The 14,900-nt window shown below is 44.1% G+C and overlaps 1 protein-coding gene across 1 annotated transcript in view; it reads left to right on the forward strand.

The window, feature by feature from the left end:
- SPAG16 (sperm associated antigen 16) overlaps positions 1–14,900 on the forward strand; it is a 2,683,085-nt gene that overhangs the window by 305,147 nt on the left and 2,363,038 nt on the right. The window contains exon 9 of the mRNA XM_069615929.1: positions 11,251–11,399. Within this exon, the coding sequence (XP_069472030.1) occupies positions 11,251–11,399 (149 nt within the window). The remainder of the gene's footprint in view (positions 1–11,250; positions 11,400–14,900) is intronic.

Genomic DNA, 14,900 nt, shown 5'->3' on the forward strand with positions numbered 1-14,900 from the left:
AACCCTGGTCCATTCATCCTCTGACTCAGAGGCACTGCTCCCAGAGGTTCCTGTCTGATCTTCCAGGTTTTCACGGATTCTGCAAGCCTGGGAATGGCTGGCAGAATGTGGGGACCTGGTCTCCTGTGTCCTGCGCCGTTCAGAGGAGTCTTCAGATTCCTCCTTGCTGCCAGGATTTGATGGGTACCCCCCACCCCACTGACCTAACTGGGCAGACGTTTTCAGGATGCCCTTAATGGGCCTATTCTCCTGGGGTTCCCCACTAAATTGCACTGTGCTTGGGTGCCCATACCCGGATGCCCGCCCATCCATTCCTGGGAGGTACTGGCCTATGAGCCCCATGCTTCTGGCTGGATAGTAATCTGCCATCCCTGTGGCCCGGTGCTCATGTGCGCCAGGGGACATGGGGGTGGCAGAGTACAGGGACTGAGAGAGATAAAGGCCTCTGGTACTAGGGCTCCTGAGATTATGCTCAGGAGTCTCCCTCTCCCAGCAAACCTGGTCTCTATCCGCCCCTGCTCCCTGTTGCAATGCAAGAGCCTGCGCTTTCAGTTCCTCAGTTAAGGCCTTACTCGATTCTATCAGTCTCTCCTGCATCGCTACCTGTTGCTGGAGCCTATCATTGTGCTGACAGAGAGCCTCATTTTCTCTTTGTGCCTCCTGATTGGTCCTGGAGTACTGGGCCAGTCTTGGCTGCAGGAGGGTTACCTCCTGAGTCCCCTCCCTAATGGCCTGCTCCTGTCTTGCCAGAGCCTCCTCCATCCTCCTGGTGTGCTCTAGCAAGTCCTGGTGTTCTTTTTGGAGGTCACCCAGTCCTTGGTGGGCCAGGTGATTTTCTTCCATGTTTCTTCTTAAGTGGCAGACTTCCTGGCCTAAGGTGTCCCTTTCCTGACCAAGAGCTTGAATTTGTGACGCCAGGTCGTCCCTTTGCCTTTGGAAGGCACCAGCTTTCTGGCGCTCCTGATCAAACTCTGCCTGGGTATCCGGGTCTTTCAGGATCAGTTTATTGCTCTCCTCTTTCTCTCTGTATAGTTGGATTTGCAGGGTGGCCACCTGCTCTGTGCATGCCCTGTTGACATTGATCTGTTGCTCCAGCTTTTTCTGGCTCTGCAGTAGGGAGTCCAAACTGTCTTGGCGTTCCTTCTGCAAAGCCAGAATTCTGGTATCCTGGTCTGTCTGTTCCTGTTGCAGTATATCCATGTCCTCTTTTATTTTAATGATATACTGCCTACTATCATTTTCTGACTCCTGGCTCCCCAGCAGCCTCTGCTCAGAAAAGACCAGGTCAGATTGGACCTTCTCTAACGCCATCTGTCGCTTATTCGCCAGATCTTGGCTTTCAGTACATTTATCCTGCATGTCTCCCATATATAGGTACAGGTATGCCGCTATCCTAACCATCTTGTCTTGTTCATCCTTAGCTTTAGGAGCCATGTATAGTTCACTCAGGGCCACATGTAAGGGACCCTGATCTCTCCATACATCTGACCCTGTTTCAGTGACCTGTTGCGTGATGGCCTGCATCCAGACCATGCGGTCCTGGTGAGTCCACTCACCTCTCACAAATAACTTATGTAAGAAGTGCTCTCTGGCTATTTTCATGTCTACTAAGGTCGTCATTCTAGAGATTGGTCTCTGTCCTGACTTACAGAAGTTTGTATTTTATTTTTGCAAAACAGACCTTTTCCTTAGAGCGTTCCTTTGAGGAGTGCTTTACAGCGTAACACAGCGTGGTGATCCGACCGGATGTATGTCTCCTGTCAGTTAGCACACTGTATTAATCTGCACAAGTGATAGATCTAACCCAAACATCCCGGACGAGCCCCCAATTTGTAAGAGGATTCAATTCAACACTACAGCTAAGTCAATGCCTAGTCTGGGATACTGAATGGAAACCCTTATTGATATATCTTTACGTCCAGTTCATGAGTTCTGGATGACTACCCCTATATAACACCCCTCTCTTGGAATCCCCCTGACCCCACTGAGCCAAGAAGTAGTTCTGTTTTGCAAGTTTAAAAGGTTTATTTGATAATTTAAACAATATATATATATATATCACACTTTATAATAAATTAATAATTGAATATCACACTTAATCTGAGCAGTAATCAATAATGGATAGTCCGGCACTAGCACACTTCTTTATAATCAATGATGAGTGGTTATAGGATGGATACGATAGCAACAATAATTTTATGGTTTCAAATGGATGCAATGTGGAATGAAAATGCAATACAGAAAATACTCAATATGATTTCAACAACACAATGTAATCACTTTTTTCTGGCAATCCACTCCCCCCCTTTATGCAATGCAAGGAAATGGAAGGAAAGCACACAGTTCTCAGAAATGCAATCAAATGTAATTCAGTTCACCCCAGCAAGCTTAGACTACAGGTATGAGTTTGAAATACAGGCAAAAGTGCTTTGATATGTGCTGGCAATGAAGTGAGGAATATGCTGAAAATGGTTTTAATTCCCTTTAGGAGGTTCAGGGTGAGTGAAATATACCTGGGATGAGTTCAGGCTCACTTTAGCAAGGATCTAGGAGTAACTAGCAGGTTAAACGAATTTTTGGCAAAGGAAAGCAAGGAAGCTGCTGTTTTCACACGTACCTGGATTTTTAACCAAATCGCAAATCGCGGTAAAATTCGCGAGTGCGAGAATCGTGATTACAGAGAAATTATAAGGAGAAGGAAGTCTAGGCTTGTTGGAAAGGTAAGATTCGAAGCTTTCAGAGGAAAGTTAAACCAAGTTCCTAGCCCAAACGGTTCCAGAGATACGGACGATTAAATAAAGGTAGTTTTTCGGATTTGAAATTTTAAAAGTTCAAAGCGACAGGTTACAGCTTGCAGCTAGAAAATGACAGGTGACAGCTTTGCAAAATGACAAGTGACAACTTCTAGGAGGCAGTTCTGGTTAGATTAAAATAGTTTGAATTATATTATTTTAACTAAGAGATTGGTTCTGCACAGTTCTGCTAGGTACTCACAATATATTTTTGAATTAGGCCTCGCCACGGATCTGGTCAGGTTTTGGACTGGACTCCGGTTCTGGTCTCGGCACTTCACAGTGATCTGGGTCAGCTCTCTGGTTCTGCTAACAGCGGTCTGGGTCACTCTGGATCTCTGGCCTCTGGTTCTGGATACTGCTCTGCTTTCTCTGGGTACAGCACTGCTTCTGGATTTTTCTGCACAGCTTTCTCTGGACCCAGCGCTGATCTGCACGGCTCCTGGATGCTGCTACCGCTGTTAGGTTTGCTGGATGCTGAGGCCTACTGAGAAGAGTTCTCAGTTTATGGGTTTAGGCCCTTGCCTTGAGTTCTGAATCAAGTTCTTTGGAGTTTTAAAGTCTAAGTGTTGAATCTGGTATCTTTTGGATGTTGTATGGTCCGGCAGAGCGCGTTGCAGCAAATGGAATTGAATGTCCTCTCTAGCTTCCAGTGGCTCTTTTTAGGTCTTTTGAAAGAGAGTGTGTGTGAAGCATCACTAGCCAGCCCCTCTCTCAACTGCCCATTGGTCAAGCTTTCCTTTCTCTCTTGATTGGGGAAAAGAAGTGGAGTGTCAGAGCGATGTCATTTAATGGCTTGCAGAAAGGACACTCCCCTGTCAAATTACACACAATCTATATTTGACCTAAAGACATATTTCATAGATACACAGTGGTTTGAAATTACATGCACCCATCACATATCACACGAGGTATACCCTGTTCAAACTCTGCTCTTCCTGGGGGCTTGCATTCAGAAATGGCAACATTTGGTGCTTTTTAGTGGGTTTTGCAACATCAGATTTTTCTCCAGATTTATACACATGTACACAGCTTGTCCATACATACTCCAGTAAACTCCCATGTCTCTAGCTTAAACACAGAGTCTGTAGTATACATAAATAGCAGGGTTTTGCCCCAGAACCTCACACAAATTGGAGTTTGGGCTTGAATCGAAGGTACATTTTTTAAATGAAGGCTCTCAAAGTTATACATTCCTGTCATTTGATTACAAAGAGTTATCAGTGTTTCTGTAAAATATATATTTTGCTTTCAATTCAGTTCTCAGAGTGTTGGAGTCCGCCTCCAAAACTTGGGTGGGTCAGTGATCACATGTGTCTTGTGGCAGGCAGGCCTTTGTTGACAGGAAACAGTCAAAATCAACATATCCTATTCAAGTGCAAGAGCCTATTGTGTGGTCTCCAGGAGGCTCCCAGCCAGTCTGCCTTCTATCAATCAAGAGGTCATGTGAGATTCTAACTCCTGGTGTGAATCTCTGGAGGTGAGAGGTTTCCCAGCCTTTGGCCTGTTAATTAAATCAGATTGTCTTCTGGGAACAGCATGTGGTTAAGATTTTAATTAACTCCCAGCCTTTGATGTAAAGGCCTCTCCTGCAACTCCTGACATGCAGTTTCCCTGTCAGAGTTTAGACCGCTAGCGCCGCCCTCAGTCAAAAGCGAGTACTGCATGCAATTTTTTTTTTGATCAGTCTTGAATTCAAGCATTTCAAACAAGAGATATTACATGGAAGTATATTGTCCAGGTTCAACAACTGGCATTGGTGTAGTTCTGCAGTAAAATAATTTTGTGCACATAAATTAGCCATGTTTGACCTGAAGAAAACGAATTCCCACCAGTTATGGGTTGCTTTTGGCAATCAGCATTGCCCCTTTTACAATGGTTTTAGGCTCTGTGCCCTTCTGTGCTCACAACATAGGCAAAAATGGGTGGCAGCCTATTCTTCGTGAATTTCCCTGTGCATTTTCTGGGAATTTCTGGCCATCATGATGTTTTCCATGCCAGTACTGCACAGTTTTTGTGGTAGGGCTTGGATGCATGGGTAAAAACATCCCACACTAGAAAAATAAAATTGAATATTTCCTTTTGAAACACTAGCCTATGTGCATATCTTGTGATATTTGCTTTGACACAAGACTGTGATTCACGTTTGCCTCATTTCAGCCTAAATAACCGGCCCAGAAGTGTGACACCAGTAGGTAGCTTGTTTTGGGAATTCCTCTTCTGTCTTACTCTGGATTGGGCCAGTAGGACGTGGTACCCTGACTTCTAGACTTGTCCATCTGCCCTCCAATACGTCTTCCACAAAGAGAGGATCTTCTCTCGCAAGAGGAAGGTTGGGTTCACCATACAGAGTTCAAGACACCCAGCCTTCATGCATGGTTTGTGAAAGGCTGAGATACAAGGATTGGGACCTCCCAGATGATGTAATGGAAATTTTTCTTTTGGCCAGAAGGCCAGCAACTAAATCAGTGTACCGTTGCCGTTGGAATAATTTCAGTAGATCCATTTCAATGTGACACCCTCATGGTGCTCTGATTTCTATTAAACTTAGCCATTCTGGGGTTCCAGATTGGAACCATTAAGGGATACCTATCAGCGCTTTCCATTTTCAAACGCTCCTCGGAAGAGGATTTGTATTTTAAAATCCTGTTGGTTGTACAATTTGTGAAGGGACTGACTAGCGTATACCCTCCAGTTCTATTTAATGTGCCTGCTAGGGACCTAAACCTTGTATTAAGGTTTTTGACATGTATCCGATTTGAGCCTTTACATTCATATCCTTTAAGGCTCTTGACATTAGACTGTTTTGCTTATCGCCATAATATCAGCCCACAGCGTAAGCGAGTTGCAGGCTCTTTCTTGAAGACCACCTCATACCACTTTCCATAAAGATAAAGTCATTCACAAGGTAAAACCTTCTTTTTTACTGAAGGTAGTCTCCCACTTCCATTTGCCACAGAAAGTAGCCTTGTCAACATTTTATCCACCTATTCCAAGAGGAGAGACTGCATAGACTAGACCCAAAAAGGGCTCTCTTTTTTATATTTCAAGAATGGCTAAATTCCGGCAGGTTGATCAACTTTTTATTATATATACCGGTCCCAAATTTGGCCTTGCAGTCACCAAACAAACAATATCCAGATGGATTATCCTGGCCATTAACAAATGTTCTAGATTAGCGGGTAAGGACCCGCCAGAGGGCCTAAGGGCTCATGGCAACCTATGCGGCTCTTCAAAGGGGTGTGCCAATTAATGATATTTGCTCACCGGCCACTTCGTCGACAATCCATATATTTGTTAAACATTACTGCCTGGATTCTACCTCCAGTCAGGGTGGACTTTTTGCAAAAGCAGTCCTCCATTCGGTCCATGATTAAGTGTAAATTAATTGATATTCCCACCTCCAAATTGTTACTGCTTTGGGAGTCTATCATAAGATGAGGAATAGGTGGGAGGACACAATCCATTTGAAGAACAAGTTAATTACCCCTGTTTTCATTCTTTCAATTGGATGGTTCTCCCACGTATTCCTACAGCCTACCCACCATACAATTTTCGTGTTATTACACTCTATGCTTTCTGGTAGCCTACGGTCTTGGGTACGCCTGGTAATTCCTCTGCAAAGGGGAAAAAGGAAAACTGAACTGAAACCAAGGGGCACTGCATGCGCTATTTATGCTGATGATGTCGACGGAGGCCCTCGAAGGCTATCGATGCAGTGACTCTGCATACAGTGTCCTCTGTCAAAAAAGAATTCCAAAGCAGCGAACTTTGCGAGATATATTATCATATGATTAGGAATACATGGGAGGAACACCAATCAAAAGAACATTACCAGGGGTAACTTGTTCTACTCCTTGCTTTTACTCCTTCATGTCCTGCATCACCCTATGTAAAATGTCCCCCGAAGGCCACACATCAGCACAAAGAGCAGGTGTATACTGACCTGTCTCTTGCTTCATGTTCTGCACACAAAGGACCATGTTTCTGGTTCTCAGTAAGAATGCAGGCAGTAGCACTACTGTGAAGCTGCCTAGTAATTGGATCTCTGTCATTTAGTCACCGCCCATTTAATCAAATCCCATGTCCATTTTGACCGCATTTTAAGCCCCTTCCTAAACCCCCACCTACATTTTGCAGTAAAATGCGTTAACAAAATGTGTGCGGAAACGGGATTCAGTGAAATGGGTAAATGCCCATACCAGGTAAGTGCTCCCTTTTGGAAACGAGATTTGATGCACAGGAGCAATCTTTTGGCGATGCTCACCTAGGACCACAGTGTTTCAGCAGGTTTTCAGCCATGTCTCCAAAAGCAGACCGTGCCTCTTCATGAATTGGTTGGTAGCCTTTAAATGCAGCGGTAACGCGATTACTACCGCATTTAAAGGCTGGCCCAATCAGTCTGGCGTAAAATGGGAGTTTTACCTCCAGCATTTTGCTGGATGAAAAAAAACCTCAATTTTCTGCGCTATTAGTGCAGCGTTAATTGAGTCGGCGCTAATAGCGCCACCCCAACCCCATTGGGTCCCAATGGAATTGGGACTTGCCATCCCCCGAACCCCTGCAACTCAGGATCCAGCGCAAATTGTGCCAGACAGAGTTGCGGTAACACACATGGCATTGGCCGGATCCCGGCGCATTTAGGGCTGGGATCAGAGACGTCTTTATGGGATGGCAAAAGGGGCACTTGCCCCGGGCCCCCACCTTGGAAGGGGTCGCCACAAGTCGGCCAGAGCTAAAGAGGTCAGTTCCCATGGTTCACCAAACTTAAACAGCACACATCAGGTTTTTTTAATGACATGCAGTTGAGGCTCTAAACCTAATGCCTGTCTAATGTTGACAAGTACGTTCTGCTCTGGTCAAATAAACCAGTAAAGCTTTCTGTGTTCACTGTGGGATACATAGTTTGTGCGTTCACTATGGCACGACTTTTGTAGCATTCTCACCTTCGGTATTGATTTATATTGATCATGTGCAGTAGTTAATGTTGAAATGCATATTGATGAATGTGAGTGCTGGTTCAGAATATAGCTCAGTGTGTTAAGTGCTCATTGCAGAGATCTATGTTCATGTGCAAGGTTACAATACCAAATTATAGCAAGGCCGACTCAGCCTTTCCTATGGGTTTCCTTCTCATATCTTGGTGGCATTGTTCAGCCCATTACCTGATCTTTCTTTTTATGTATGCTATTTAAGTGAAAGGCGTTCAAGACAGAGGAAAGTGAACCCGATATTGCAGGCCTCTGGCAAGCATATTTTAAGTTCTGCCCATTTGACACAAAAACTAGTTTGCTTTTTTTGTACAATTCAGATTCTTTTCTGCACATTTGGAAGTAACAATTTCACAAGCCTGTGTTTTGGGCATATTTAAAGCTTTAAAATTCAAAAGGGAAATAGAGATTAAAACCCTCATTACGAGTAAGCCGGTCCGGGAAAAAGGCCAGTAAAATGGCCGGTACAAGCAGCTCCGGCATTGCTCCCGGACTGCCTTACTCTGAGTCTGCCAGTAGGGGCAGTGTACTACCGGCAGGTCAGGCTTGCCAGTAGTTTAGGCCCCTATCGAAAGACTTTTCACTGAAGCACCGGCACCGTTAGTAATGGTGGCAGTGCTTCAGCGACCCCATTCACATGGTGTCCTAGTGGACTCCATGGGAATGAGAACTTACTGTTACTGGGGCTCTCAAAATTCTGTATTTCGGGCTTTGAAATGTTTACCTCCTTAATTTTGGTATGATCCCAATCCCAACAGCAACTCTAAACCAATGTGTGATCCTGGGCATCTCATTTAATCTCGTATTGCCTAACTTGTCAAAATTGCCAGTCCCCAGATCTTTCACAATTGTTGCCCTTCAGAGTGATTTCGTTCTCACGGTATGATCTTCAAAAAAGCCACACTAATGGTTTCACTGGCTACAGTGTTGCTTCCTCTATAATAATAGTGTGCATTGACATATTGCACACCAGAAACACTTGCTCTCTAATGGATAAACTACTCTCAGTCCGTCTTGATATGGACACCTTCCTGCTAGCTTCTAATCTTCACCCACTGTATACGCTATTGTATGTGTAGTTTGCTCCTGTCATCCAATTGGTCTCCTGCATCCATGCCTGAGCTTTTTTGCATTCTGTGAAGCAGCCAATCTGAGCCATCAATCTATTCTGGACTATGTGGAACTTTTTCATACGTTCTGTGTCCTACATTTATGCTATGGCTGGTGTACCTTCCTCGTGGCTGCTATTGATAAAGTGTCCTGCATCTATGCTAGAACACAAGGACCCTTGTCAGGGACTGAAAATGTTACTCTTGAAATGCTCCTTGTTTATCATTCTGATTACAGCAAGAATAAAGAGGGTAAGGGGGCTGAATACAAATATCCATTCTTATTTTGATCGCTGCGTGGCAGCATATAAAAAACGATGGGTTGTGATCTTGATGAGGGTGGCACAACCACATATTCAGGGTGGAGGGGGGCCCCAAAGAGTTCTGTGCCCCAAAATAGCTTAAGATAGCCCTGGCTGGGATACTGCCCAACTTGTGATGAGGCTGTAGAGGAGGTCCCAGAAATTGCCTGCACCCCTTCCCCTCATTTCGAGGTACCAGGAGCATACTCACCAAGGTATGTGACGTGTGAAGAGCAAATGAACCTACAAAGAGCTGCAGTGGGACTCTACCCAGTATACATCAGAAAGTCCCTACCAGTTGAAGCACCCATAACCAGACAACCCTGGGCAGCACGGTACCCTATCAGACAGCCATACCAGCCGCTGATACGAAATGAGTAGTACCTAGACACGGTCCACGAAGAGACCCCAAAAGCCTTAATGGAAGGCCAGTGGAAATGACACAAGGGCCTGAACAGATCCGAGAATGAACAAGAGCAGCTATCGGAGATAACACGCCAGTGCGAGTAACTACGAAATTGAATGGAATGGTTCAGAGAGGAGACAATGTTACAACGTGAGGAAACAGTGCTACGAGACAAGATGGAAGCAACCGTCCTGTTAAACGTGTGTAAATAGGCTTGAAACACAAGATGCTAAGAAATCTATATTGCTTGCAATGCTCAGTAGAAGATAGAGCAGCAAGCGCCAACCATATATCTACCTCAATAAGGCACATTATACAAGTTCGACTCCATTTTGTAAAAGCAGAAATGTACCCAGGCGGCCAGAGGCCTGACAGGCCAAGTTTCGAAACCCAGCCAAAGGCAAGAAAGAGCGGCTCATGCCTAGGAAATCGAGGTCAACCAGAGAAGGGGAGGAGAGTGTCAGCTCACAAGATTCCAACTTCAGAGCATACCAGCCTGCTTCATGAAGGTCAAGATAAGGGAGCCCATGCAGGTGGCTAGGCCGACACAGAATTAAATGCATTAAAAGCTGGAAACTGAAGCAGATTCATGGTGAACCAACACGTGACCAGCCAGGCGCGAAGAAGTACCATCGCCTGATGTCATCCAGGACCCGAGGATGCCATAACTTTTCCCGATAAGAGACTACAGTTTCGAGGCCATCCTTAGCCAACTAATTGACACGTCGCCCTAAAACACTGATGGGTGAAACTTTGGACACCAGGCACAGGGGTGTCCATTCTGCATGCTGCTAATTAAAAGTGGAAATTTATGTCTAGGTGTGTAACTTGCCCAATCACAATGGACCAAGTTATCTGGAGTCCTATAGATATTGTAATCAATAGGACGTTGTAGTTGTAGTGACATCTATCACGCGTGATGTAGAGGGATGGGCGTAGACGCCCACCCGAAAGAGTTATCCAATCTGCATGCCCTACTATCATATACAGATATAACACCTATACTTAAGTTACCTTTCCTAATCAATTATATTGCATTGTGATTTTGTAAAGTCACACGTCAATAATGACTATTTTTGCCTATAAGAAGTGCTGTCCGACTGAAGTTCGAGGAAGTCGGAGCGAGACAGGTGATCGCATTAAAGCTGATTCCCATTTGTTTCCCTGTTTGATGTATGTATCATTAAACAGACTTCCCTTTGCCAAACTACTGTGTCCTCGTTATTGAGTCGTGTCGGAGTAAGTGAATCCTGCACCCCCTGTCCTCACATGGTGCAGCTTTCTTGTCTTACAAGTTCTAGAGGGTGAGTGTTGACCAATGGGCCCATCAGCGAATTCCTCTCCTCCAGAACAAGGCCTAGTGTATTTACTAACCACCACTCACTCACTTTTCACTTTCATCTAGCCTTAGTTTCACCCTAGGATTTATAGCTGTTTGAAGCTGTCATTTTAAAAGCTGATAGGCCATGTTGTTCATTTACAATGTCCCACCCCCTGAGAATCTGAAATCTAAACTTTAGTGATAGATTGGAACAGTAATGATATGAAAGAACTTGCTATCCAGGTTAGTAAACTGTTAATGTATTACTTCATCCTAGGAATTGCTCATGGGAGCCTAGAAATGACCAAGTATGTATTGTCGTCCAACAGGTGCCAAACAAGCAAAAGGGGAAGGAGTGGAAGGAGCCACAAAGAAAACCTTTCAAGAAGCCAGGGAGAAAGCCCTTCTACAGGAAGGAGTTTGCCCCTATGATCCAACAAAAGATCCAACAAAGCAGGCAGTCAAGAGACACCCCAAGGTATGACTTCTCCATCCGCCTCTACTAATAGGGATGATTTACCCTGCTTATTCTTTTTTGTTGGTAGGCCTCTATGGCCGATTTAGTGATGCAAAAATACTTGTTTTCATAAAGTTGTTCATGTTACTCATTTCAGTTGCCTTGATCTTGTCACGTGGGATGTGTACAAGGGGCTTTGTGGATGGTTTTATATAGCATTTAAAAGAATAACTCCACATTTTGTGTCGAGTTGTCCTTCATACCAACTGAAATAGGGAGCTCCTAGTTGGTTCACTATCTCTGATCATGCAAGCAACCCCATAGCACTGCAGGTAATAAAAAAAAAAAGTAAATTCCATGTTTCAGGAAGCTTAATGAGGTTACCCGCTAGAGTATCTATGAGCTCCAGCTGACTTTGCAAGGAGAACAGAAGACTAGGCCCCAGCAACTGTGCAAGCTAACAGGCGATATGGCACTAATTGCACTGTGGTGTCCATCTGATGAGCAGTGTTGACCGCAAGACCAATAGAAGAGCCAAGACGGCTAGAGAGGTGGAGCAGATTCTGAGCTTCCTTGGGAGGAATTGCAGATGTCTACTCTGTGAGAAGAACCAGTTCCCCAGACTGCCAGACCACTGTTCAGCACCTGGAACTAAAGTGGTCTCCAGTAGTGGCTAAAGGGGCCAGAGGTAGGAGGAAGGAATGAGTGGGTGGAAAATAACTATGAGGAGGATTTGTGGATGAGAATTACCAAAAGGTTGAAAGCTAAAGAGACTGCTGCCGAGTGACTTCACAGAAGCAGCGTTACAGTTATTGAGAGAGACAAGAAGCCAAGCTGTTTGGATCATTGAATTAACACTTTCAAGTGAATGAACATAGAAAAAGAAGGTTTCTAGAAATCTCTACCACCAAGAGACCCGGGACCCACTGCACTGCATACTGAAACCTTGAGTGACGTTCCATATGGCGTAGTCACTGTAAATAAGGTGCTGCAATCATATGCCTAGTGCAGCCGCAAACTCTTTACTAATGCCATACAATTCCAGCAAATTCTCCCCATTCCTTTTCAACCCACAGACCACAATCTGCCTGCCACTGCTCAGGGTCATAATTTGGCTTTGCACTGATATTCTTCAGGGTTTTAAGACCATTATGGTGGAATTGTGCACAGTATAAAATACTAATAACATAACATATGCATAGTATACACATCTGTATTCTTATATAGTTCATTGCCAGAGTCCTCCCAATTTTAAGTACTGTACAAAACTGGTGTTATTACTCTATTTTATGGAACTCCATTTATCTACCTCAAAAGAATGAATCTCTGTAGGTTCTTCCATGTAATTTGAACTTCTACGGTCAGGCTGGCCTCACACGAGAGGCAGGCACTTAACGTCTGGGCTATCCACCCAGACAGCACGGTAGTGACTCCCTCGTTAGTGCTGGATTGTTTGGGAGCGCTTTCGAGTTTGGGAAGTACTTTTCATTTGATAGTCTTCTTTAATGTAACAGCGGCTATTATCATAACTGAGCATTTGTGTGCAGAGCTATTCATGTAAGGTAGCACCCCTCGGCAAGAAGCACTGATACGGGATCCACCACTGACAATGGGTGTCACAAGTAATACTTTGGGATACACATCTATTGATGAACTGTTCATGGTCGAAACTCATGACAACTTGCAGTAAATATGTATATTTCATTCTAATGCCATTATGCAATTTTCTCTTGACCAAACTTTGCCTGAAGTACATGTTCGCATTTGACTGTGGTCATTATATAATATAACTTGTGGTATTGAGCAATATTGTTTTTTTTTGTTTTTTGATGATGACTTTTGTTGGTGGTCACCATGCAACATAATTTGAGGAACTGGGCAATAAGAGTTTTATATGTGATCAGGTATATTATATGTTGACGTTTGAAGAGATTATCCACAATTATATGTAGGATAGTTTATGTGGGTGCCTGTAGGGATGATCATCAATTGTTTGGGTGATGTTGCGTTTATGATTATTAGAAAAATGTATTTGTAAAACATTATGCCATTGCAGAGTACCTTTCTCAGGCATCTGTTTTATTCCATATCGTATCCAACGCAGGAGAGAAGTGCCTTTCGTTGAGAGATGTCTTACAGGGTAGAACCTTTATTGATACCTGGCCCTATGGTGTACATGGAGCCTATTCCCCTGAATTCCTTTTTTGCAGACTTCCTCTCACTAGTCAGACTTCCTGCTGGCCATGTCAGGACAGGTCATTGTCACCTGTTCCACAGGTTTGTTCCTTAACTGACATCAAACATATCTTTTCCTACCATTCTTGTTAGACGTGATCAACTTTGTTGCCTTTGTAACATGACCATTTGTCCACAGACTTCTTATTTTCCTGAGATTAAAATAGGTGATTTGTTGATTAAAATAAAAATCACATTTTACAATGAGGCCATTCCTATGTTTCAAAGATCATGGAATGCTTTTACCGAAGAGGCAAGTTATTATGTATTGTATTGTTTAGATGTTTTTTCTATGTTTTGGGGAAATTAATGGGGTGTTGTAATGTAAGATGTGAATGTGTATTTGATATCTTGTTGCATAATGATACCTGCGTTGATTTACAAAAAAAACTGACAACCTGTCCATAAATGAAATCTAAATAAAATAAAGAACACAATTCGCTTTCTTGCTATTTTCCTCTGATTTTCAGAACTACCAATTTTAGTGAGCCTTGAAATCATTGCCACTATTCTCGGCGTCCTCCAGATGCCCACACGGATAAGTATGGCATTTCCTTCAATCACATAAGCGCTATTGGAACCAGTGACTGGGGCCCCTCAACGGAAATTGAGGGCTAGGTTCCCAGACTCCACCTTCCTTTCCTTCAAACCTATACTTTTCAACTCACCCGCTTTTGGCGGGTGTCACCTGCCAGGGAAAGTGTCCCCTCACCGTCCAAGACCCTTATCCGTCCATTAACTTCAATGGACTCTTACCCATCCACAATGAAATTGTGTGTTTTCACCCACCATGTGGACTTGAAAGGTTGAGATCTATGGGCCTTCGTCTGGCTAGGGTGGTTTAATAATGGCCACCATTCTCGGCAACCTTACGCCTCCAGTCAATACCTTGTTGCAGGCCCCCAGGATGGATGGGGAGACCAGCAGCTGAGGTGGCAGCTTCCCTTCAAGGACAGCTGAACACTTCAGTTCCCAGCTGCTCTGATGAAATGACATTTAATTTAAAGCCAAGGCTATCTTTATTATCAAAACCTACTTCAGTAAAGCAGCAGGGAACTCCAGTAGAGAGAAGAGAATCGCCCTTTTCTTCTATTTTTTCTCATCATACCGGAAGCCTTAATTAGATCATAGAGTTGCGGATAATGGCTGCGTAACATCGATACGCTTTCGCCTAATTAGCCGGTAGTGGGCCCGGACTAGCTGAGGCAGGACGGGAAGTGGCTCACGTTGAACGCTGCGTCAGGCGCCCACTGTAATGAAAGAATCCCTCACAGCTCAGCGAGATTA

This window comes from Ambystoma mexicanum, chromosome 9, assembly GCF_040938575.1.
Source record: "Ambystoma mexicanum isolate Mex_15411 chromosome 9, UKY_AmexF1_1, whole genome shotgun sequence".
Lineage (NCBI taxonomy): Eukaryota > Metazoa > Chordata > Amphibia > Caudata > Ambystomatidae > Ambystoma > Ambystoma mexicanum.